Source organism: Coregonus clupeaformis, chromosome 11 (assembly GCF_020615455.1).
Source record: "Coregonus clupeaformis isolate EN_2021a chromosome 11, ASM2061545v1, whole genome shotgun sequence".
Classification (NCBI taxonomy): domain Eukaryota; kingdom Metazoa; phylum Chordata; class Actinopteri; order Salmoniformes; family Salmonidae; genus Coregonus; species Coregonus clupeaformis.
The window spans coordinates 825,349-848,885 of NC_059202.1; the positions used below are offsets into that span (position 1 = coordinate 825,349).

The 23,537-nt window shown below is 46.5% G+C and overlaps 1 protein-coding gene across 1 annotated transcript in view; it reads right to left on the bottom strand.

Annotated features, from left to right (window-relative positions):
• The window catches only part of pkd1a (polycystic kidney disease 1a), a 90,687-nt gene that overhangs the window by 17,275 nt on the left and 49,875 nt on the right, over nucleotides 1-23,537 (bottom strand). The window contains exons 25-48 of the mRNA XM_045223402.1: nucleotides 23,223-23,340; nucleotides 20,928-21,080; nucleotides 18,133-18,273; nucleotides 16,005-16,299; nucleotides 14,289-14,505; nucleotides 13,981-14,140; nucleotides 12,669-12,821; nucleotides 12,180-12,324; nucleotides 11,149-11,466; nucleotides 10,778-10,860; nucleotides 10,545-10,601; nucleotides 10,151-10,403; nucleotides 9,349-9,517; nucleotides 6,967-7,051; nucleotides 5,648-5,827; nucleotides 5,064-5,256; nucleotides 4,563-4,733; nucleotides 3,172-3,315; nucleotides 2,667-2,877; nucleotides 2,465-2,591; nucleotides 2,067-2,189; nucleotides 1,565-1,617; nucleotides 598-815; nucleotides 212-320 (exon numbers count right to left, since the gene is read on the bottom strand). Coding sequence (XP_045079337.1) covers nucleotides 212-320; nucleotides 598-815; nucleotides 1,565-1,617; nucleotides 2,067-2,189; nucleotides 2,465-2,591; nucleotides 2,667-2,877; nucleotides 3,172-3,315; nucleotides 4,563-4,733; nucleotides 5,064-5,256; nucleotides 5,648-5,827; nucleotides 6,967-7,051; nucleotides 9,349-9,517; nucleotides 10,151-10,403; nucleotides 10,545-10,601; nucleotides 10,778-10,860; nucleotides 11,149-11,466; nucleotides 12,180-12,324; nucleotides 12,669-12,821; nucleotides 13,981-14,140; nucleotides 14,289-14,505; nucleotides 16,005-16,299; nucleotides 18,133-18,273; nucleotides 20,928-21,080; nucleotides 23,223-23,340 — 3,876 coding nt within the window. The remainder of the gene's footprint in view (nucleotides 1-211; nucleotides 321-597; nucleotides 816-1,564; nucleotides 1,618-2,066; nucleotides 2,190-2,464; nucleotides 2,592-2,666; nucleotides 2,878-3,171; nucleotides 3,316-4,562; nucleotides 4,734-5,063; nucleotides 5,257-5,647; nucleotides 5,828-6,966; nucleotides 7,052-9,348; nucleotides 9,518-10,150; nucleotides 10,404-10,544; nucleotides 10,602-10,777; nucleotides 10,861-11,148; nucleotides 11,467-12,179; nucleotides 12,325-12,668; nucleotides 12,822-13,980; nucleotides 14,141-14,288; nucleotides 14,506-16,004; nucleotides 16,300-18,132; nucleotides 18,274-20,927; nucleotides 21,081-23,222; nucleotides 23,341-23,537) is intronic.

Consider the following 23,537-nt stretch of genomic DNA (forward strand, 5'->3'; position numbering starts at 1 on the left):
AGTTTCTATTGCTTTCAGAGGAGTGAAGAAGGAGGAAGATAAAACAACGTTGATGAACAGTGTTACTATGACTGATGTGGTTGTCTCACCTAGCTATCTAACAGTCTCTCTGGATAAGAACATAAATGTAAAATGACAGAAGGACCAGAGGGAGAGAAAGGTTGGAGGTTAGAGGTTAGAGGTTAGAGGTTAGAGGTTAGAGGTGGCTCACAGGTCGGCCATCTCGCTGTCTGTGGTCTGGGAGAAGAAGTGTCGGGGGTCACAGAGATGAGAAACCTGCAGCTGGCCGTCCGCCAGGATACGCTTAATCAGGTCCTCATCTAGAAGGGACGGGTGTGTGTGTGTGTGTGTGTGTGTGTGTGTGTGGGGGGATAAGAAAGAGAGATGGTTAGATCCACACATCTGAATTGAATTTCAAGACTGTGTTGAGGCAGAGTAAATGTGTGTTTCATGGCTGTCCTGTTTATATAACATCACACAGTTCCCTTGAATGCTTTTTTCTAAATTATAACACAATATTCATGATACTGAAACTATATATTGCAGTGCTAAGTAGATTTTTAAGTGCTTGCTGTTGTTGTAGTGTGTGTGGATTACCTGAGGATGTGAAGTACTTGTTGCGGTGTGTGAAGTCATCATCGTCGGGGTGAAGGGTCATGTCCACCCCCAGGTGTCTTGACCCTTGACCTCTCTTCAACTTGGGTAGCCCCGCCCCCAGGCCCGCCCCTCCCACCTCAGACATGTCACTCAACAACTCTGGCCAATCACGCTCCTCGTCATCATCCTCTTCCTGGACCACACCCCAACTCTGGACACTAAAGGGGGAGAGGGGGGAGAGAGCGGGGGAGGAGAGGGGGGAGAGCGGGGAGAGGAGAGGGGGGAGAGAGCGGGGGGAGGAGAGAGGGGAGAGAGCGGAGGAAGGAGAGGGGGGAGAGCGGGGGGAGGAGAGGGGGAGAGCGGGAGAGAGGGGGGAGGAGAGGGGGAGAGCGGAGGAAGGAGAGGGGGAGAGAGCGGGGGGAGGAGAGGGGGAGAGGAGAGGGGGGAGAGGAGGGGGGAGAGAGCGGGGGGAGGAGAGGGGGAGAGCGGGGAGAGGAGAGGGGGGAGAGAGCGGGGGGAGGAGAGGGGGGAGAGAGCGGAGGAAGGAGAGGGGGAGAGCGGGGGGGAGAGCAGGGGGGAGAGCGGGAGGAAAGGAGGGAGATAGAGGAGGACAGGGTGGGGCGGGGAGGAGAGGGAGAGAGGTCAAGTCAAGTCAGTGTTCATTTAAAGTGCATTTTAAACAGTCGGTCACAACTTCCACAATAGTACAATGGAATACAAGAAGGGGAGAGAGAGAGAGAGAGAGAGGGTTAATGGTTTCCCTATATGAGCTTTCTTGTTTTGATAAACAAACACACACACGCACAGACACGTACACAGAGTAATTACAGACGCCCACACACACCTTACGGGGTGTTGGAACTCTAATAACGCTGGGATTTAATGAGACACAGAGAGGTTATATCAGGACAACAACTCTCCTCTCTTTCCCTCTTTCTGTTCTTCTCTAAGCAACGGGAGAGCTCACCTCTTGGTGGAGGGCGTGGGGGGGAGGTCCACGTTGGTCTCTTCCGAATAGGTCTGGGGGGGACAGAGAGAGAGATAAAGTAATACTTTGAAATTAGATCAAATAAGGAGACAGACGAAAAGACGAATATCAGAATTTAGACGCTGTAGAAATACTTCTGCTACTGTTGCCTCACCTCTCTATTCCCCCCAATGAACTGTAGCTCTTCCCTTCTAGTGGAACAAAGTCTTACAGCAATCATTTCTCTCTACTGCTTCTTGTAACATCATCACCTAGACATAAATCAAACCTAGACTAGATACACACATCTGTCTGTCTACTTATCAGACAGCTCCCATCTCAACTGACCCTGTTTCCAGCTATATTAGGCTAGTGCACTACTTTTTATTAAGAGTTATCTCTCTCTCTCACACACACACACACACAAACACAAACACAAACACACACACGCACACGCACACGCACACACACACACGCACACACACCACACATACGTACATACCTCTCCAGGGACACCGTTGAAGATGAGGAAGGAGCTTCCTGCCATGGAGTTATCCAGGAAGTCATCTATCTCCACTGACTCCTGGTCCACCTGGGAGGAGGGCACCTGTTCTATTGACACACACTGATACGCACACACACACACACACACACACACACACGCAGGGATGCACACGGAGGGATGCAAAACACACACACACAGAGTCTTTATGAAGGGTTCAGGGATTTAAATGCATATTGGTGGAGATGTGAGGAGTGTGTGTGTGTGTTCAAAAGGTGTGTGTGTTCTAAAGTGTGTGTGTGTGTGTGTGTGTTCTAAAGGTGTGTGTGTTCTAAAGGTGTGTGTGTGTGTGTGTGTTCTAAAGGTGTGTGTGTTCTAAAGGTGTGTGTGTGTGTCACCTTGCTGCGACTCATCCTGAAGAGAGTGAAGACCAGCAGGTAGAGGGGGTAGATCACCAGACAGCTGACCACTCCCACAGCCACTGTCTCCCCATTCCACACCACCAGCCTCGACACCGCCATAGAACTACAATAGGACAACAGTCAGTACTGGAACACACACAGACATAGACACACACAGACACACACAGACACACTCTACCTGTAGCTCCTATTGGCCACGGTGCTGTACCACATGGTGTTAGCCAGCAGGCAGAGCTGTAGCAGCAGGGCGCAGCACGTCGCCCTCTGGAGGCGGGTAAAGGGACTGCGGGCGGGCCGTTCCCATAGCGACACCCACAAGTGACTCTCACACAGCGCACGCTGAAGCTCCCAGTTCAGGAGGCGGGGCAACCGACGAAGCTCCGCCTCTTCTATAGGTCAGGACATGCCCACAGGAAGCAGGAAAAAAGGAAGGAGGAAGTAAAAGAGGAAGTAGTGAGTTGGTGTTAATGAATGGACCACTGATTTGTGATCAGTTCTCCTGTTCAAAGTCCAGCTGTTGTCCTTAACGGCTATAAGACAAAACTGGCCCTAGGCCAGTTGTCGAGGCAGCGGTGGCGAGACGTGGATAGACTCCTGGACCATGTTGGAGACCATTTGGCAAAGGGTATGACTACTAAACTATGAGGGTAGGGATGCTTAGAGCTAGGGGTTAGGGTCCTTACCTGAGGCCTCCACCTCTATCTCCACGCGTCCGTCTGTCCTCTCGTTGTCCACTGACAGCCACTCCTCTACCAGGAAATAGTAACTGCTTCCTGTCTGGAGGTCCTTCACCAGGACATACTGGAGCTTCCATGCTGGAGACAGACCTGGGAGGGGAGGAGAGAGGAGAGAGAGGGTATATTTACTAGGTTGTTTACAGTTTGACAAAGGGTATAATAATATAATATAATATGCCATTTAGCAGACGCTTTTATCCAAAGCGACTTACAGTCGTGCGTGCATACATTTTTGTGTATGGGTGGTCCCGGGGATCGAACCCACTACCTTGGCGTTACAAGCGCCGTGCTCTACCAGCTGAGCTACAGAGGACCACGATGGAGATCTACTGTAAGTGTATAATAATAATATTAATCAGGGACTAAAATGACCACACGCCAAATGCGGGTAGATTTTGGCATTGGCGGGTAAGATGTCTATTTCACCAGCCACGTTGGCGGGTGGTCAAGGCTCCACAGTGCAAGCATTTCACACGCATTTATGAATAAAAAATGATCACATTTATAGTCAAATAAACGCTGCATTAGCTGTTTTCAAAGTATTTCTGCCGTTTTGTTTCATAGCTGGTAAATTAACTGCACAAAGTCAAAGAACTAGGAATCCTATATAGCCTATCCCACCTCGCACTGCAACACTGCCTGGCTGGGGTCTGTGCGCACGTGAAGAGCTGAGTGAAATATTCATAAAAATGTGTCTAATTTACTTGAAACTTAAGTCTACTGAAGTGAGACTTTGTCCTTGTGTTTCTTGGCCATTTACATTCTATTGTTCACAAGCTAGGTTGTTTTTCTATGTTTGTTTCAACTGCTAGGGAAGAGAAGACAAAGCTGCTACTAGTCAGACTCAATCTCACAGCCACAAAGATGACTCTAGTCGCATTACCGTGGTAACACCCCGCCCTTAAAGGGGCAGGTGTACATTTTTGTCTCATCTGTGATATTTTGGTCAAAATAGGTCACAAAAAGACTCAGATCACAAAAAATGAAATTAAACAATATACCGCATTATTTCTTACTAGTAATACATGTATTGTTTTAGAAACATTACAAAGCATGCTCATCCGTTTTTTTGTGTTTTGTTGGTCAAATAAATCTACCTGCCATAGTGGCTGGTGGACCAAAAGGTTTATTTTATGCCCTGATAATAATAATAATAATATTACGAATAATAACAATAATAATAATATTAATAATATTATTATGAATAATAATAATAATACATGTTATTTGTAACATGCTTTTCAAAAACCCAAAGTGCCTGCATATGTGTTTGTGTACTGTAGCAGTATGTGTACATAGGTGTGTGTGTATGTGTGTGTGTGTGTGTGACCGCCTACCCTTGTTGTCGTGCCAGACGCGGATCTTCCAGACGCTGCCCAGGCTAGTTTCCGTGGCAATGTGGAAGATATCCAGTCCGTTACGTGCGAAGGCCCCGGGGCTGTCCAGGTGGCGATGCCCGCTACGCCCCTCACTCCCGTACACACTGATGCCCACATGTGCCGATGTGCCTAGGGGACAGGGGGAGGAGTTAGATATACACGTCATATAACAACTACAGACGTCTCGAGACACAGGTGATGGATGGGTATGTACTGTAGGTCTAGGAAAGGTTGAATTATTTTCCCTTGATCTTTGGGGATTTGAGCCTGGGTTGCTATGTGAAGGTTGCCGTCTGTCTCCCAACATGAGATCCGTGGGCATAACTTGAGTATTAGTGCAAATCATCCTTTGATGGCAATTTAGTGATACGTTTCTGCCCTTTGTGAATACAATTTGATTGATTAAAAGTCTAATTTCTTCCCATTTGAATCCTTGACCTTTGCCCTTTGCCTTCTCACCTGCCCCATGGCTGAAGCCGGTCTTGACCTGCACCTCGTACTTGAATGTTCCGTCGTGTCCACAGAGCGGCACCGTCCCAGCCCTCCTCAGGTCCAGTTGGTCAAGTTTATGTAAGATGGCCGCCGCCACGACGTAACATAGCAACCCCACCACACACGTCAACAACACCACGAGGCTGGGACCCCCCCGTTCCTAGAGGACGAGAGGAGAGAAGAGTGTGAGAAACTATGTGTGTGTGTGTGTGAAAGGGTTTGTGTGTGTGAAAGTCAGCTGATTTCACAGTATTGCATCATAACAGAGTGCGTGTGGAGATGTGTGTTTGGTTTGGATCAGATGTGTATTATCAGGTGTGTGTGTGTTATCAGGTGTGTGTGTATTAGGTGTGTGTGTATTGTGGTCCTCTGTAGCTCAGCTGGTAGAGCACGGCGCTTGTAACGCCAAGGTAGTGGGTTCGATCCCCGGGACCACCCATACACAAAAATGTATGCACGCATGACTGTAAGTCGCTTTGGATAAAAGCGTCTGCTAAATGGCATATTATTATTATATTATTATTATTATTATCAGGTGTGTCTCTACTTACAGGCCGTATGAAGGTGACAGCGTCAGGCGGAACGAATAGACTGGCAGCGAAGGCTGTGAGGTGACGGGTGCTGCAGACGGCCCGGCTGGCGTTAGTCTCTGCCAGCGGCACCATGCCGTCCGTACGCCACAGCTTGGCGCTCTCGCTGAAGTACTGGCACAGGGACGCAAACACACCCACCTAGAGAAGGGATGGAATGAGTCAGAAATATATTTAGAAGGGAAGGGAAGGGTTTTCAACGCAGGTCAACACTTGGTTTCCTTCTGTGTGTGTCACCTCCCTAGACAAAGGATGGGATGGGTTTAGGAACAGTTTCTATGAAGTACATACACTCACTGGCTAGTTTATTAGGTACACCAATCTAGTACCCGGTCGGACCCCCCTTTGCCTCCAGAACAGCCGGAATTCTTCGGGCGCATGGATTCTAGTGTCGGGGACGTTCTACAGGGACGCTGTCGCAATGGCATTACACAGTTGCTGCAGATTGGACAGCGGTACATTCATGCTGCGAACAGCCCGTTCCATCTCATCCCAAAGATGCTCTATTAGGTTTGGTCAGCAACAATGTTCAGATACGCTGTGGCGTTCCATCGTTGCTCCATTGGTATTAAGGGACCTAACCGCCACCAGGCAGGATGGGTCCATTGTCCAGTGTTGGTGATGGCGTGCCCACTGGAGCCGCTTCTTCTTGTTTTTAGCTGATAGGAGTGGAACCCGGTGTGGTCGTCTGTTGCAATAGCCCATCCTTGACAAGGATCGACGTGTTGTGTGTTCCGAGATGCCGTTCTGCACACCACTGTTGTACTGCGCCGTTATTTGTCTGTTTGTGGCCCGCCTGTTAGCTTGCACGATTCTTGCCATTCTCCTTCGACCTCTCTCGTCAACGAGCTGTTTTAGCCCACAGGACTGCCGCTGACTGGATGTTTTTTGTTTGTCGCACCATTCTCGGTAAACCCTAGACACTATCGTGCGTGTAAAGCCCAGGATGCCGGCCGTTTCTGAGATACTGGATCCGGTGCGCCTGGCACCAACGATCATACCACGCTCAAAGTCACTTAGGTCACTCGTTTTGCCCATTATAACGTTCAATGGAACAGTAACTGAATGCCTTGATGCCTGTCTACCTGCTTTATATAGCAAGCCACGGCCACGTCTGTAGGAGCTAACCATTTTCCTGAACAGGGTGGTTTACCTAATAAACTGTCTGGTAAGTGTATGTATAATGCCCTTTATAATGCCTTATAATGCACTTAAAATGTGTTATGACACTGACTTTAAGCGCCCATAAGTTATACATTTAAGCTTTAACAAACACCCACCTCCAGACGCACCCCCGCGCTGGGGAAGTCAGTGGTACAGCCCGTTGTCACGTTCACATAGTAGTCCAGGGTGGTGTCATGGGACCTGGGCAACCGGAGAAGAGAGAGGGGTGGTTGGTTAGATCTGAGCAAAATGCTACACAGCATTTACAGTATGAACAAAAGGCTCTATTGGAGTGTTTCACTCTCTTGATAATCTGAGGAAGTTCATCTCATCACTTAACATACTGTAAATATTAACCGTACATAAGCTAAGTAGCTAGCTAGCTATTGATCGCAAGATTTGGTTAGACAAGGCATCCAAAGGTGGGAGGAGAGAGACCGCTTACACAGAGAGACAGAGAGAGAGAGAGAGACAGAGAGACAGAGAGAGAGAGAGAGAGAGAGAGAGAGAGAGAGAGAGAGAGAGAGACCGCTTACACAGAGAGACAGAGAGAGAGAGAGACAGAGAGAGAGAGATACAATTAAGCAATAAGGCCCGAGGGGAGTGCCTGGATACAGCCCTTAGCCGTGGCATATTGGCCATATACCACAAACCCCCCGAGTTGCCTTGTTGCTATTATAAACTGGTTACCAACGTAATTATAGCAGTAAAAATACATGTTTTGTCATACCCGTGGTATATGGTCTGATATACCACGGCTGTCAGCCAATCAGCATTCTGGGTTCGAACTACCCAGTTTATAATATCCAATAACTGTTCTGTAATATTCATGACCAATGTTCCCTCTAATTGTTTTCTGCACTGAGCAAATTTCAGGTCTGATGAGCGCAAACTTGAATGTTGTGAAAATTCTGTGCAACTTCTGGCGCACGTTTACTGTGAACACTGAGGCTGTACCCGCTTTAAGTTACAGTCCCACTCCACTTTCTATTCTGATTAGAGCCAGTTTGCGCTGTTCTGTGAAGGGAGTAGTACACAGCATTGTACAAGATCTTCAGTTTCTTGGCAATTTCTCGCATGGAATAGCCTTCATTTCTCAGAACAAGAATAGACTGACGAGTTTCAGAAGAAAGGTCTTTGTTTCCGGCCATTTTGAGCCTGTAATCAAACCCACAATTGCTGATGCCGGATACTCAACTAGTCTCAAGAAGGCCAGTTTTATTGCTTCTTTAATCAGCACAACAGTTTTCAGCTGTGCTAACATAATTGCAAAAGGGTTTTCTAATGATCAATTAGCCTTTTAAAATGATAAACTTGGATTAGTAAACACAACGTGCCATTGGAACACAGGACTGATGGTTGCTGATAATGGGCCTCTGTACGCCTATGTAGATATTCCATTAAAAATCAGCCGTTTCTAGCTACAATAGCCATTTACAACATTAACAATGTCTACACTGTATTTCTGATCAATTTTATGTTATTTTAATGGACAAAAAAAATGATTTTCTTTCGAAAACAAGGACATTTCTAAGTGACCCCAGACTTTTGAACGGTAGTGTAGGTCTACATTCCATGAGACTTTTGAAAAAAAACATGCAGGGCTTGACATTGTTTATCCACTTGTCCTTCAGACAAGGAGGTGACAGAAAATGTTGTTGTTGTTTGATGCAAGAAACCACTTTACAAAATAAAATGCATTATTATTCCCATACCATTTTTACAGAGTATCAGACAAATTATGCTACCCTCTGCCTATTGGCTATTTATTCAAGCCTGTCTCAAAATACAACACTGCCCCTTTAAGATAAAAAAAAGCTCTTTACCCGACTCACTTTTCAAAGAAGTCTAGAAATGTACACGTTGTATACAATCACTTCTCCATTGCTGACTACAAATGATCTATAACTGGGCTAATAACTCACTAACTAGCAAAGGATATGAACAAATGTACACAGGTGGCTACATGCAGCTCTCGTTTTTGATCTCAAAACAAGCGCATCTACTCACGACCTCTCATGCTGTAAAGAGAGTCCAGTTCAAAGTGAATGGCCATATATGATCCATATATGGCAATGGTTTATTTGCATATAGGCCTATTGCAACTCTGATTGGTTATGAGGCACCGGTCTGTGTAGAGTATGTGCCTGAGTCGTGCCTTTCAATACAATAGAATCCTACTCCGATGTGTTCTGCCTACAACAAAATCTCTTGCATAGTTAGTTTTGCATTCTAAGTCTTGCATAGTTCATTTTGTTTCGGTATATTACATTGAAAGTGGGTAATATTGCGTTGATTCGAGCATAATTCCCACAGTAAAGGGAAACGTTGATAGTGTTAACTAAAGGGGAAAACTAGAAAGATGAGTGAAGTTTCAATCTCGTGCTTCTCTGCGCAGGCTGATATTTGTTCTGCGCGGCAGTCCCGGGGAGCTGCACGCCCGCACGCAGCTTAGAAGGAACATTGACTCATTCCATATCACCATGGCGACCACTCACTCTGGGGACAGGAAGAAGGTGTACTTCCTGTGGTCCAGGTCCCGCCCCCTGGTCATGCTGAGTGTGATGCGTTTCCTGTCTGTGGAGTTGAACTCGTTGGGCCAGTTGGAGGAGTGGAGGTAGGTCATGATGGAGGGGTCCACCTCGCGCCCCTTTGACCACACCCCGTCTGGAGAGGAGCAGGGGGACAGGGGTGAGCTCCTCTCTATACATCCCCCAAATACAGCCCCTATACACTATTCAATTCAACTTTATTGATATTCCAAAAATGTCAATGACTTATTTGACTTGATTTGACAATTGAAAAATACAATTTAGTCACACATACCCTGCTAACTTACTATAAAGAGGTACAGCTAAAGTGGGAATAGGTATTATATTGTGATTCTATTTCTATTGTGATTCTATTTCCATTGTGATTATATTGTGATTATTTTTCTATTGTGATTCTATTTCCATTGTGATTATAATATAATAATAATAATATGCCATTTAGCAGACGCTTTTATCCAAAGCGACTTACAGTCATGCGTGCATACATTTTTGTGTATGGGTGGTCCCGGGGATCGAACCCACTACCATGGCGTTACAAGCGCCGTGCTCTACCAGCTGAGCTACAGAGGACCACATTATATTGTGATTATTTTTCTATTGTGATTCTATTTCCATTGTGATTATATTGTGATCATTTTTCTATTGTGATTCTATTTCCATTGTGATTATATTGTGATAATTGTTCTATTGTGATTCTATTTCTATTGTGATAATTTTTCTATTGTGATTCTATTTCTATGATTCTTACCATCCAGGGTGGTGAAGTTGAGTTGGATGAACAGTCCGGCCTGCCGGTTGGAGTTACCGGTGCTGACCCGTACGATGACCGAGTCACACCAGCTCACATTAACGGCACCGGCTAACGGGACCCCCGCCACCCCTGACCCATTGTTGTCGGTGGCGCTGCCGTTGTTCACGGCAACGGTGATGGCTTGGTTGTCGTCGAGGTCTGAGATGGGGATCTGGGAACCGTTCTCCGCTCGGAACTCCATGGAGGCCACCTAGAATTGATTAGGATTGGATTACAAATAGGATTAGAATAGATCAGAATTCTAAGACTATTATATCAATATCATGAATCATCATACATGTTAATAGAAAAGACATCATACAGTATAAATAACTAAGAAACAAGTCCATACCTCGGTACTGACAGTGTAGTTAGCCACAAAGTTAAAGGGGAACGGGTTGGGCTCCACCTGGAGAGGGGAGAGATGGGGAGGGAGAGAGAATTGGAGGGGGAGAGAGAGAGAGAGATTCAAAAAGGCATTAAGGAATACCCATCTATGATGACTTGATGAATGTGTACGTGGGTACTTTGACGGACAGTCACTTAGTCACTCACTCTCACACACACACACACATACACACACACCTGGAACATGAGTTGGACCACGCTGGTATCTGCTCTGCCCAGACTGTTGTTGAAGGCTCTGGGGATGGAGAACCTTCTGCACTCTGAACAGAACATAATACAACTTTATTTAATATAACAGAACAGAATATAACTGTATTTAACAGAACAGAATAGAATATAACTTTATTTAATAGAACACAACAGTATATAACTTTATTTAATAGAACATAATAAAATAACTTTATTCAATAGAACACATTGGTACTTTATTGTCTGATTTAAGATTTAGAAAATGTGTCTTCAATTCAGTTCTGCAAGACAACACACCCCCTCCATTCCTCTCTCACGCCCCCCACTCACACCTTTCCACCTCCCCCTCTTACACCTACCAGGTGAGTCGTCGTCGGTGTAACAGAACAGTGACTGGGGGTCGGCCCGTTTCCCTGTGGCGGCGATCTCCGTCCCCCGCAGCACCAGTGGTTCCTCGTTAAGGACGCGGGCGTGCATCAGGATACGCATCAGCGCCGACGACAGATTATAGGCCTTGGCTGCTACGCGCAGGGGGTGGGCCTGGGGGGGGAGGGGGTAGTGAGGCTGGGGGAGGGAGGAGAGGCCTGGCCCGAGGGAGATGTTCAGGTGGGGGTCAGGGTAGGGGTGCCCCAAGAGCTGCTGGGAGGCCGACTGGCTCACCTGGTGGATAAGGTCACCTGGAGGGAGGAGGAGAGAGGGGGAGGAGGAGGGAGGAAGAGGAGAGAGGAAGGGAGGGGGAGGAGAGAGGAAGGGAGGAACGGGAGGAGTGGGGGGAGAAGAGAGAGAGAGGGGGAGGTAAAGATGAAACATACTGTAGCCTTGGAAAGTAGTCTGATGTATAACAGAGCTCCTAATAACTACAATAGTGACATTTTCTGAAGAAGATTTGTGTGGTTGTGAGAGAGAGAGAGAGAGAGAGAGGGAGAGAGGGAGAGAGAGAGGGAGAGAGAGAGAGAGAGAGAGAGAGAGAGAGAGAGAGAGAGAGAGAGAGAGGAGGGAGAGAGAGGGAGAGAGAGGAGAGAGGGAGCGAGAGAGGGAGAGGGAGAGAGGGAGCGAGAGAGGGAGCGAGAGAGGGAGAGAGAGAGAGAGAGAGAGAGAGGGAGAGAGGCGAGAGAGCGAGAGAGCGAGAGAGAGAGAGAGTGAGAGAGTGAGAGAGTGAGAGAGGGAGAGGGAGAGAGGGAGAGGGAGAGGGAGAGGGAGAGGGAGAGGGAGAGGGAGAGGGAGAGGGAGAGGGAGAGGGAGAGGGAGAGGGAGAGGGAGAGGGAGAGGGAGAGGGAGAGAGAGCGAGAGAGAGAGAGAGAGGGAGAGAGCGAGAGGGAGAGAGGGAGGGAGAGAGAGAGAGGGGGGGGAGAGGGAGAGAGAAAGAGAGCGAGCGTGTGTGTGTGCTCACCCATGATGTTGAGAATGTTGTCAGCTATCTCAGTAGGTGTGACTGTTCCCTGCTTGGTGTCAGTCTGCAGTATATCCAACATAGACTCCAGCTTATTCAACGTGCTGTTCTGACATTCCTCACAGATAAACTCACGACTCACCGCCTGAAACACACACAGGTCAATACTTTAGCTTCCTAGAACACAAACTTTACAATACTCAATAAAACATTGTGAGAGAAGATATAAATATTGAATAGGTGTTTCATTGATTGAACTTCATGCCGGGTGAGAGGGAGAAAAACTTCCCCTCCACACTGTGCATTGGGCCAGTGCAGGGAACTTCATGGAGGCCACCTCTGTAGTGTGTGTGTGTGTCTCACCGTGTGTGTGTCTGTGTCTGTGTGTGTCTCACCGTGTGTGTGTGTGTGTGTGTGTGTGTGTCTCACCGTGTGTGTGTGTGTGTGTGTGTGTGTGTGTGTGTGTGTGTGTGTGTGTGTGTGTCTCACCGTGCATTGTGCCAGGGCAGCGGAGGTCTGCTGGATGTCGTTAACTGTAGTCAGGTCGAGGGCAGTGAGAGCTCTGGTGATGTCACTACGCACGATGACCCGGTAACCACGCTCCGCCCTGGATACTATCGCCGACTCACGGGTCTGCTCATACTGGGGGAGGAGAGGAGAGGAGGGGGAGAGAGAGGAGAGGAGAAGAGAATAGGGGGAGAGAGAGGAGAGGAGAAGAGAGGAGGGGGAGAGAGAGAGGAGAAGAAGAGGGGGAGAGAGAGGAGAGGAGAAGAGGGGGAGAGAGAGAGGAGAAGAGGGGAAGAGAGAGAGGAGAAGAAGAGGGGGAGAGAGAGAGGAGAAGAGAGGAGAACAGAAGAGGGGGAGAGAGCGGGGAGAAGAGAGGAGAAGAGGGGAGGGGGAGAGAGGAGAGGAGAAGAGAAGAGGGGGAGAGAGAGGAGAAGAGAAGAGGGGGAGAGAGGAGAGGAGAAGAGAGGAGGGGAGAGAGGAGAGGAGAAGAGGGGGAGAGAGAGGAGAGGTTAAGAGAAGAGGGGGAGAGAGAGGAGAAGAGAAGAGGGGGAGAGAGAGGAGAAGAGAAGAGGGGGAGAGAGGAGAGGAGAAGAGAGGAGGGGAGAGAGGAGAGGAGAAGAGGGGGAGAGAGAGGAGAGGTTAAGAGAAGAGGGGGAGAGAGAGGAGAAGAGAAGAGGGGGAGAGAGAGAGGAGAAGAGAGAGAGGAAAGGAGAGGAATTGGGGAGAGGAGGGAGGAAAGGAGGAGGAGGAGAGGAGGAGGAAAGGAGAGGTAAGGAGTGGTTAACAGGTGGTCGCTATTCATAGACCACACCATGGGAAATCACTCTCTCTCTCCTGACTGAGGCTTTCTGCCTCACTGGCTGACCACATTGATGTCTGCCTGACTGACTGGCTTGATTGATGGGTACAGGGAGAGTGTACTGTAGGGAGATAGAGATAGACATACAGACATATAGGGGAGTGGACTGTAGAGAGGAAGATAGAGAGTGGTGTAACTTGTAGTACGGGTGTTGATAGATAGAGGAATACATAAATAGATGGACAGACAGACACAGACAGACAGACAGACAGACAGACAGACAGACAGACAGACAGACAGAGGAGTGTATCCTACCTCATTGAGTACAGTGATGAGAACCAGGGACAGCTCTCTGATAGCAGTGTTGGATAGGTAGATAGACAGACAGACAGACACATACAGACAGACAGATAAAGGGATAGATAGACAGACAGACAGACAGACAGACACATACAGACAGACAGACAGACAGACAGACAGAGGAGTGTATCCTACCTCATTGAGTACAGTGATGAGGGCCAGGGACAGCTCTCTGACCCTCTGTGAGTCTCCCTGTTTCAGCAGCTGTCTGAGTGTGGTGGAGGTCAGCTCACTGAGCCAGTGGGGCAGGCTGCTGTAGCCTGGAGGAGTGTCTGGAAGAACCACCTCCACGGAGCTAGGGACACACACACACAATAAAAAAACACACACACACACACAAATTGTGAGTTAACACACACACAGAGATATACATGATAAGAACCCACACACACACACAGAAATGCATCTTCACAGTGTCTGCCCAATGCGTCTTAATGGCTTACTTGTTGAGAGAGGTGATAGCTGCCCCCTGGTGGTCTTCTACAGTAATGGACGCTGACACCCTGTATCGACCTGATCTGAACCCAGGGGGCAGGAAGGCAGAGTGCTCTGCACTGGTCCCTTTGTACACACAGAACTCCTCACAGTGCATGTCACTGCAGCGAGTCACCAACAGACTATACAGGAGAGGGGTCTCTGACACGCCCAGGTCACTGTATCCTGGGGAGGGGGGGGGGGGGAGGAGAGGGAGAGAGGGTCTTAGCATTTCACTGAGTCACAATTTCTGACACACTCAAGACTTCGGGAGGAGAGAGAAGAGGGGAGTGAGGAGAGAGATTTGAAGTAGAAGAGAGAAGAGAGGAGAAAATAGAATAATAGTAGAATATGGTAGAGCATAGTAGAATAGAGTACAGTAGAATAGAGTATAGTAGAATATAGTACAGTATAGTAGAATATAGTACAGTATAGTAGAATAGAGTATAGTAGAATATAGTAGAGCATAGTAGAATATAGTAGAGCATAGTAGAATAGAGTAGAGTATAGTAAAATTGAGTATAGCATAATATAGTAGAGCATAATAGAATAGAGTAGAGTATAGTAGAATATAGTATAGTAGAATAGAGTATAGTAGAATATAGTAGAATATAGTACAGCATAGTAAAATAGAGTAGAGTATAGTAGAATATAGTGGCGTATAGTAGAATAGAGTAGAGTATAGTAGAGTATAGTAGAATATAGTATAGTAGAGTATATTATAGTATAGTAGAGTATATTATAATAGAATATACGAAAACAGAGTATAGTAGAATATAGTATAGTAGAATAGAGTAGAGTATAGTAGAATAGAGTAGAGTATTGTAGAATATAGTTTAGTATAGTAAAATAGAGTATAGCATAATATAGTAGAGCATAGTAGAATAGAGTAGAGTATAGTAGAATATAGTATAGTAGAATATAGTAGAGTATAGTAGATTATAGTAGAGCATAGTAAAATAGAGTAGAGTATAGTAGAATATAGTGGTGTATAGTAGAATATAGTATAGTAGAATATAGTATAGTAGAGCATAGTAGAGTATAGTAGAGTATAGTATAGTATATTATAGTATATTATAGTATATTAGAGTATATTAGAATATAGTATAATATAATATAAGAAAATAGAGTATAGTATAATAGAGTATAGTAGAATAGAGTAGAGTATAGTAGAATAGAGTAGAGTATAGTAGAATAGAGTATAGTAGAATATAGTATAGTAGAATATAGTTTAGTAGAATCGAGTAGAGTATAGTATAGGAGAATAGAGTATTACATTTACATTTGACATTTTTAGTCATTTAGCAGACACTCTTATCCAGAGCGACTTACAGGAGCAATTAGGGTTAAGTGCCTTGCTCAAGGGCACATCGACAGATTAACCTTTCGGTTACTGGCACAACACTCTTAACCACTAAGCTACCTACCGCCCCATATATAGTATAGTAGAATACAGTATAGTAGAGTATAGTAGAATACAGTATAGTAGAATAGAATAGAGTATAGTATTGTATTGTATAATATAGTATATTAGAATAGAGTAGAGTATAGTATAGTAGAATCGAGTTTAGTATAGTATAATAGAGTATAGTAGAGTATAGTAGAATATAGTATAGTAGAATAGAGTAGAGTATAGTAGAGTATAGGATAATAGAGTAGAGTATAGTAGAATAGAGTGTGTCTACCTGAACAATTGAAGTGCACCCTGTCCACCAGTGTTCTGATCAGTCCCCCCTCTCCTCCTCCCCCCGCTCGGAGGTCACAGTCCCCGCCTGCCGGGGGCATGTTGGGCTGCAGTGTGATGGACGCCACGCCCTCGCGGTCCATGTTGCCGTCGGTTACGTGGAGGGTGAAGACGTAGGAGTCTCCGTCTCGCAAGATGCCCTGGCGGAGAACCAGGTTCATACCGTCACGTCCTGTTGTTGTGCTGCTGGAGTCTAGGACCAGGGTCTCGTTACGAAGGGTGACAGCCGTCCAACGCTACGGAGGGAAGAGAGAGGAGAGAGAGAGTTAATGGCTCTCGTGGTACTGCTGGAATCAAGGACCAAGGTCTGGTTAAGAAGGGTGACCCCCGCCCAACACTACGGGGGGAGGAGAGAGGAGAGAGAGTTAATGTCTGCTGGAGTCCAGGAACAGGGTCTCGTTAAAAAGACAGGTCGGGTCATACTGATCATGCTGAGATGTTATATTAATGTTCATAGTTAGTCTAAACTGTTGTCAGAGAGGAGAGGTTGGGGCGGCAGGTAGCTTAGTGGTTAAGAGCGTTGTGCCAGTAACCGAAAGTTTGCTGGTTCTAATCCCCGAGCCGACTAGGTGAAAAATCTGTCGATTGAGCAAGGCATATAGTTGCTCCTGTAAGTCGCTCTGGATAAGAGCGTCTGCTAAATGACTAAAATGTAAATGTCATATTGATCATGATGAGATGTTATATTTATGTTCATAGTTAGTCTAAACTGTTGTCAGAGAGGAGAGGTTGGGTCATACTGATCATGCTGAGAGGTTGGGTCATACTGATCATGCTGAGAGGTTGGGTCATACTGATCATGCTGAGAGGTTGGGTCATACTGATCATGCTGAGATGTTTTAGAGCAATTATATTATAACTCCAATATTAAAGGGCCAATCTGTGATTTAAATTAATGATATATGCCCATTGATTCTTGAAGAATATCACTTATAAATGCCTCATGAGCTTAGTTCAACTGTCGTACCCCATCAGAACCCAAAATATAAGCTTTTTTTATTTCAATGTTAGTAAATAACATTTTAAACAAACACGGTAAAGCCATAAAACATGGTTCCACTATAATATCATGGATGGGATGGTCACTACTGGCATCCATAGTTCTGTCTATGAATTCGGGAGTGGTTACATTTCTCCAGCCTCATCCCTCAGCTGTTTACTAAAATAGTGGCGGGGTGTCTGCATTGTTGTTATTTGAACCGTAGATTGACCCTTTAAACAGCACAGAGCAGATGAGAGGTGAGAGTTAGAGGGTTCAGTAGTTGCCCTTTCAACTTTTTAATTGTTCTAACGTCAGCCAGTCTATTTTGCAGCTAATGGACTTAAAATCCCAGTTGTAAAGGTCTAGAGAGGCAGTGGCTGTGTGTGTGCGTGTCTGTGTGTGTGTGTGTGTGTGTGTGTGTGTGTGTGTGTGTGTATGTGTGTGTGTGTGTGTGTGTGCGCGCGGTGTGTGTGTGTGTGTGTGTGTGTGTGTGTGTGTGTGTGTGTGTGTGTGAGCGTGACCTCAATCTAACCACTCACACCCACCACCGTCATCTCATGCGTGTTCCAAATGGCACCCTATTCCCTATGTAGTGCACTACTTTTGACCACAGGGCTCTGGTCAAAAGTAGTGCACTACATAGGGAATAGGGTGCCATTTGGGACATGATCCTTAACTCCCATTCTACACTGATGACATAGCCCAGAGAGAGACTGGGGAAGCGAGAGAGAGAGAGAGAGAGAGAGAGAGAGAGAGAGAGAGAGAGAGAGAGAGAGAGAGGATGAAAAAAAGGAGAGGATGTGGAAATGTGGAGCTGTGGTGTGATGACCTCATCTTACTGAGTCAGGGGAATACTGACCTCATCTTACTGAGACAGGGGAATACTGACCTCATCTTACTGAGTCAGGGGAATACTGACCTCATCTTACTGAGACAGGGGGACACTGACCTCATCTTACTGAGTCAGGGGAATACTGACCTCATCTTACTGAGACAGGGGGACACTGATTGACTCTGAGTGGCTAAGTAATACAAGGGGATAGGGCCAGAGGAGAGACACACACACACACACACTTTCACGTCTTACCCCGCGGTGGAAGTGGTGACAGTTGGTGCAGGTTCCAGCCAGGTAGACATAGGTGTTCTGACTGACCTTGTAGATGGACTGGGCCTTACAGGACACACACTCCAGATAGACCATGGGGATACGCCCACTCTGGACCATCACCTGAGAGAGACACACTGTTACACACACTGTTCCACACACACACTGTTCCACACACACACTGTTCCACACACACTGTTCCACACACACACTGTTCCACACACACACTGTTCAACACACACACTGTTCCACACACACTGTTCCACACACACACTGTTCCACACACACACTGTTCCACACACACTGTTCCACACACACTGTTCCACACACACACTGTTCCACACACACACTGTTCCACACACACTGTTACACACACTGTTCCACACACACACTGTTCCACACACACTGTTCCACACACACACTGTTCCACACACACACTGTTCCACACACACTGTTCCACACACACACTGTTCCACACACACTGTTCCACACACACACTGTTCCACACACACTGTTCCACACACACACTGTTCCACACACACACTGTTCCACCATGGGGAAACGACCACTCAGAGAGAAGAGAAAATAGCTTCATCACCAGACAGACGGACAGACAGAGACAGGCAGGCAGCTATCAGTCCACTTATTTGACCTAAATTACTGTCTACACTTCATATGGCCACTTCACATAGCAGCACTCTACCCTAATCTACCTTCCATCTAACATAACAGTAGCAGAGAGAGGAACGATATGATGACAGACAGAGACAAAGAGAGGGGGGAGATTAGGAGAGAGAGAGAGAGAGAGAGAGAGAGAGAGAGAGAGAGAGAGAGAGAGAGAGAGAGAGAGAGAGAGAGAGAGAGAGAGAGAGAGGGGAAATAAACTAAGAGAAAGGGAGAGAGAACTTCAACAGTCCATTTACTGGGAGCTCATTATCTGTAATTCAGGGAACAAGACTGACAAAGACAATCTGTCTCCCTCCATCACAGAGAAAGAGAGAGGGGGAGGGAGAGGGGGGGGTTGAGAGAGAGAGGGGGCGAGAGAGGGGGGGAGACTAGCATGCCAGTAGGGTGGTTTACAGACTAACGAATGACAGTTTATTCTCCCAAAACATCTACCAGAGCAAGTCCCCATGCCCTCTAATCTTTCAGAAAAAGAATGATGATAATCATGATTACTCCTCTGAGACGAAGGGTGTGTCTCATTCCACCCCGATACACCCTCCTCTCCTTCCTCTCCATGGCTCCACTCTGTCCTGCTTTACTCCCCATCTGGAGATCCAGGTTAGCCTGAAATCCAGACCTGTTTCGTGCTAACATTCCACTCCTTGTAGTCCGTGTCATATGCCAATGTTTGGCAGGGCATGCTAGGCGTGGCATGGAATGTTAGCACAAAACAGACCGATAACCAGGCTAGAATCAAGTTGACTTGATGTAGACAATCTCTACTTATTACAATAGCTCCATAGGTCAGTGCTATCCAGAATAGTTGGGATGTCCCTACCCTAAACCCTAAGTCTAACCTTAACCCACTACCCTTACCCTAACCTAACTCTAACCTTAAGCCTTATCATAACCATTTTAAATTTCAACTTCAATGGGGGTAGGGACGTCCCAAGGATCCCGGATATCCCGGACCAATACACATAGCCTAGTCAAGTATCAAGTAGCAGTTCGTAGCAGAGGGCAAGGCGGAGCTACAACCACATTTCCTATCGTATTCTTTCAGACTGAAAATGATTTAATAGCACTTCAAGCTGTAAGGAGCTCTGCTTGGTAGTAGACTGCGTTGCTAATGATGATGGATGGATAATATGCTAATGTGGTAGCTATGGGAGTCAGAACACTCTGCATGTCTGCCAGACATATCAGTGTGGATGTCGGATCACCACCTCAAGCTGAACCTCGGCAAGACGGAGCTGCTCTTCCTCCCGGGGAAGGACTGCCCGCTCCATGATCTCGCCATCACGGTTGACAACTCCATTGTGTCCTCCTCCCAGAGTGCAAAGAACCTTGGCAACATCCTGTCTTTCTCCGCTAACATCAAAGCGGTGACCCGATCCTGCAGGTTCATGCTCTACAACATTCACAGAGTACGACCCTGCCTTACACAGAAAGCGGCACTAATCCAGGCACTTGTCATCTCCCGTCTGGATTACTGCAACTCGCTGTTGGCTGGGCTCCCTGCCTGTGCCATTAAACCCCTACAACTTATCCAGAACGCTGCAGCCCGTCTGGTGTTCAACCTTCCCAAGTTCTCTCATGTCACCCCGCTCCTCCGCACACTCCACTGGCTTCCAGTTGAAGCTCGCATCTACTACAAAACCATGGTGCTTGCCTACGGAGCTGTGAGGGGAACGGCACCTCCGTACCTTCAGGCTCTGATCAGACCCTACACCCAAACGAGGGCACTACGTTCATCCAACTCTGGCCTGCTAGCTCCCCTACCTCTACGGAAGCACAGTTCCCGCTCAGCCCAGTCAAAGCTATTCGCTGCTCTGGCACCCCAATGGTGGAACAAGTTCCCCCCACGACGCCAGGACAGCGGAGTCACTGACCACCTTCCGGAGACACTTCAAACCCTACCTCTTTAAGGAATACTTGGAATAGTATAAAAGTAATCCTTCTACCCCCTCCCCATAGAAAAATAATAATAAAAATGAAATGGAAAAAAAAACAGACTACAAAGGACAATGTAGAGACGCAGACAACACAGAGCTTTGGATAGAATAGTAAAGATTTCATCTGTCTGTGTGTGGGAATGTGGGTGGACTCACGGTCTGTATAGTAGACTCTGGGGCCATGCTCTCCTTGTGGACCGTCAGTCTGAAGGTGTACTCTACGTCTGCCTGGAGCTCAGAGCCAGGGATACCCAGGACAGGACCACTGGACCCTAGACCAAAGTTCAGACTGGAACAGTAAGATGGACCCTGAGAGGAGGAGAGAACAATGATTATCTGATTTATAAATGATTGTGTGTGTGTCTGTGTGTGCGTCTGACATTCATCCAACATTATTATTGTATTATTGGTTCCAGACAACAGTGATGTCATCACCACTAGTCTCTTTCTAAGGTGAGGGAATGTTGGTCCAAGGACATCTCTTTATTTCCTATTCAGTCTGTTAGTGAGTGGAGCAGTTTGGACACACTTATTACATTGACACAGATAACACTGGTTTAGATCTCTCCCTCCCTCCCTCCCTCCCTCATGTACTCTCTCAATTTTCCTCCTTGTCCCCCTCACACATGCACGCATGCACGCGCACACACACACACACACACACATTCCCTACCCCTAGCTAGCTGGGTGCCCCTGCTCCACAGCTCTGTGTGTTTGTGTGTGTGTGAGATCAAACTGGGAGGGGAACAGGCTGTGGAATGTTGAGTTTCATCTCTTCATAGTTACATAACCTGGCAGACGCCTTTCTCCCTCACACGTCTCACACACACACACACACACACACACACACACACACACACACACACACACACTTTCCCAGAACACTCACACCGTCTCTCTTCCCGCTACACATGCTTATGGGTCCGGTAGTTGTGTTCTGCTGTGCAGCCCCAGTGTGTTCCTGCCAGGACACCGTTAAACCCAAGTTCTCTTCAGACCAGCCAAGCTTGTGCTCACTAAAACCAATTACCAATCCTCAATACAAGATGACAATTGTGCAACATTATACAGACTAAAAACTCAAATATATCAACATATCGAAAAAAAACAATTCTATCAAATCTACCAATTCCATATTACAAATCCACTGAATTCCCCCAGTAAAAAGCATTTTGAAAATGAGAACAGTTTGAAAATGAGAGATTCAAAGGGAGAGCGATTTGATTGGACGTTCCAAGTCTGTTTTGTCTCAAAGAGGCCCATACGGACTACCCATAATCCTCCACAAGGCCTTACGCAAGGCCCCAGAGAGAGAGAGAGAGAGAGAGAGAGAGAGAGAGAGAGAGAGAGAGAGAGAGAGAGAGAGAGAGAGAGAGAGAGAGAGAGAGAGAGAGAGAGAGAGAGAGAGAGAGAGAGAGAGAGAGAGAGAGAGAGAGAGAGCACTCCCTCGTTTAACGGAGAGGAAAAACGTAAACGGCAGTGGAATGAAAAAGCCTTCTGTAAGCGTGAGGAGTAGAGTAGCAACGGGAGAAAGTAAAAGGAAACAGCTGAAGGTTTAATACTATTAGTCACTGCACTGTTTGGGCAACACTGACTTTCTGCTTTTCACTGTTAGAGAACATTTGAATGGCAACAGAGGCTGGTAATCCACTGTGAGCGTTAAAACTCACAGTCTTATTTCAATAACACAAGTAGTATGGAGGAGAGAGGTCGAGGGGAGAGAGGGGTTTTGGACTAATGTCAACAAGCGCCTAAGCGACTTACAGAAAGTGTGTGAGTGTGTGTGTGTGTGTGGACTATGTTTTTATTCTGAACAGGACACACAGTCAATGACGCACAAGTCGTACAACTGATAAATATCTAATCTCTCCTTCACAGCAGGAGCTAGGACACACAGAGAGAGAGAGAGAGAGAGAGAGAGAGAGAGAGAGAGAGAGAGAGAGAGAGAGAGAGAGAGAGAGAGAGAGAGAGAGAGAGAGAGAGAGAGAGAGAGAAAGGAGAAAAAGAGAGAGTATTCTTTCCCAGTAGAGATTCCACACAAGGCTCAGAGACAGTCAGAAGGGTCTGAAAGCATTCTACCTAGCTTCAGCTCTGTCTGTCTCAAATATTCACATACTCTACCAAGTACCAACACAACACAGGCCCTGCCTGACAACGCATCTCCTCGCCAGTAATCAGGTGCTTCAATCAAAGCCAAACCCTCTTTTATTCAAGTGTAATTATGTCCTATAGGGACTGATGACTCTGAAAAACATAGATATCTGGATGATTACAGAGTAACTCCTGTAATTCCCATGAGCCAGTTGCTCTCTACGTTTCTTCCTGGTCACTGTGCTCTGGCTTATGTTTTGCTTGTTTTTGGGGTCTAGGCCAGGTAACCATAACAACTACTGATCTAAGAAGGGCTTCATAAAATACATCTGATTGGTTGACTGATAAGCGTGTCCTTACCTTAGAGGTACTGACACATTCCCAGTGGTATTTGAGTAGTGACTGGTTGTCTAGGTCCATGTTGGGATCATAGCTCTGCTCAGCACTCAGCTGCAGGTCCTGGGTCCTGGACCACACCCTGTGAGTAGCAAATCAAAGCAAGCTTTTTTTAAAGTGCAATAAAAAGGGATAATTGAAGGATCTTAAAACAAAACAATGGATGTTAACTTTTAAAAACCCCATAAAAGGAGTGGTTCAGGATTTTACAACTTGATGGTAGATGGTTCCTCACTCTGAAAGTAGTCTACAATTGGCTAGATCCCCTGTAGCTCAGTT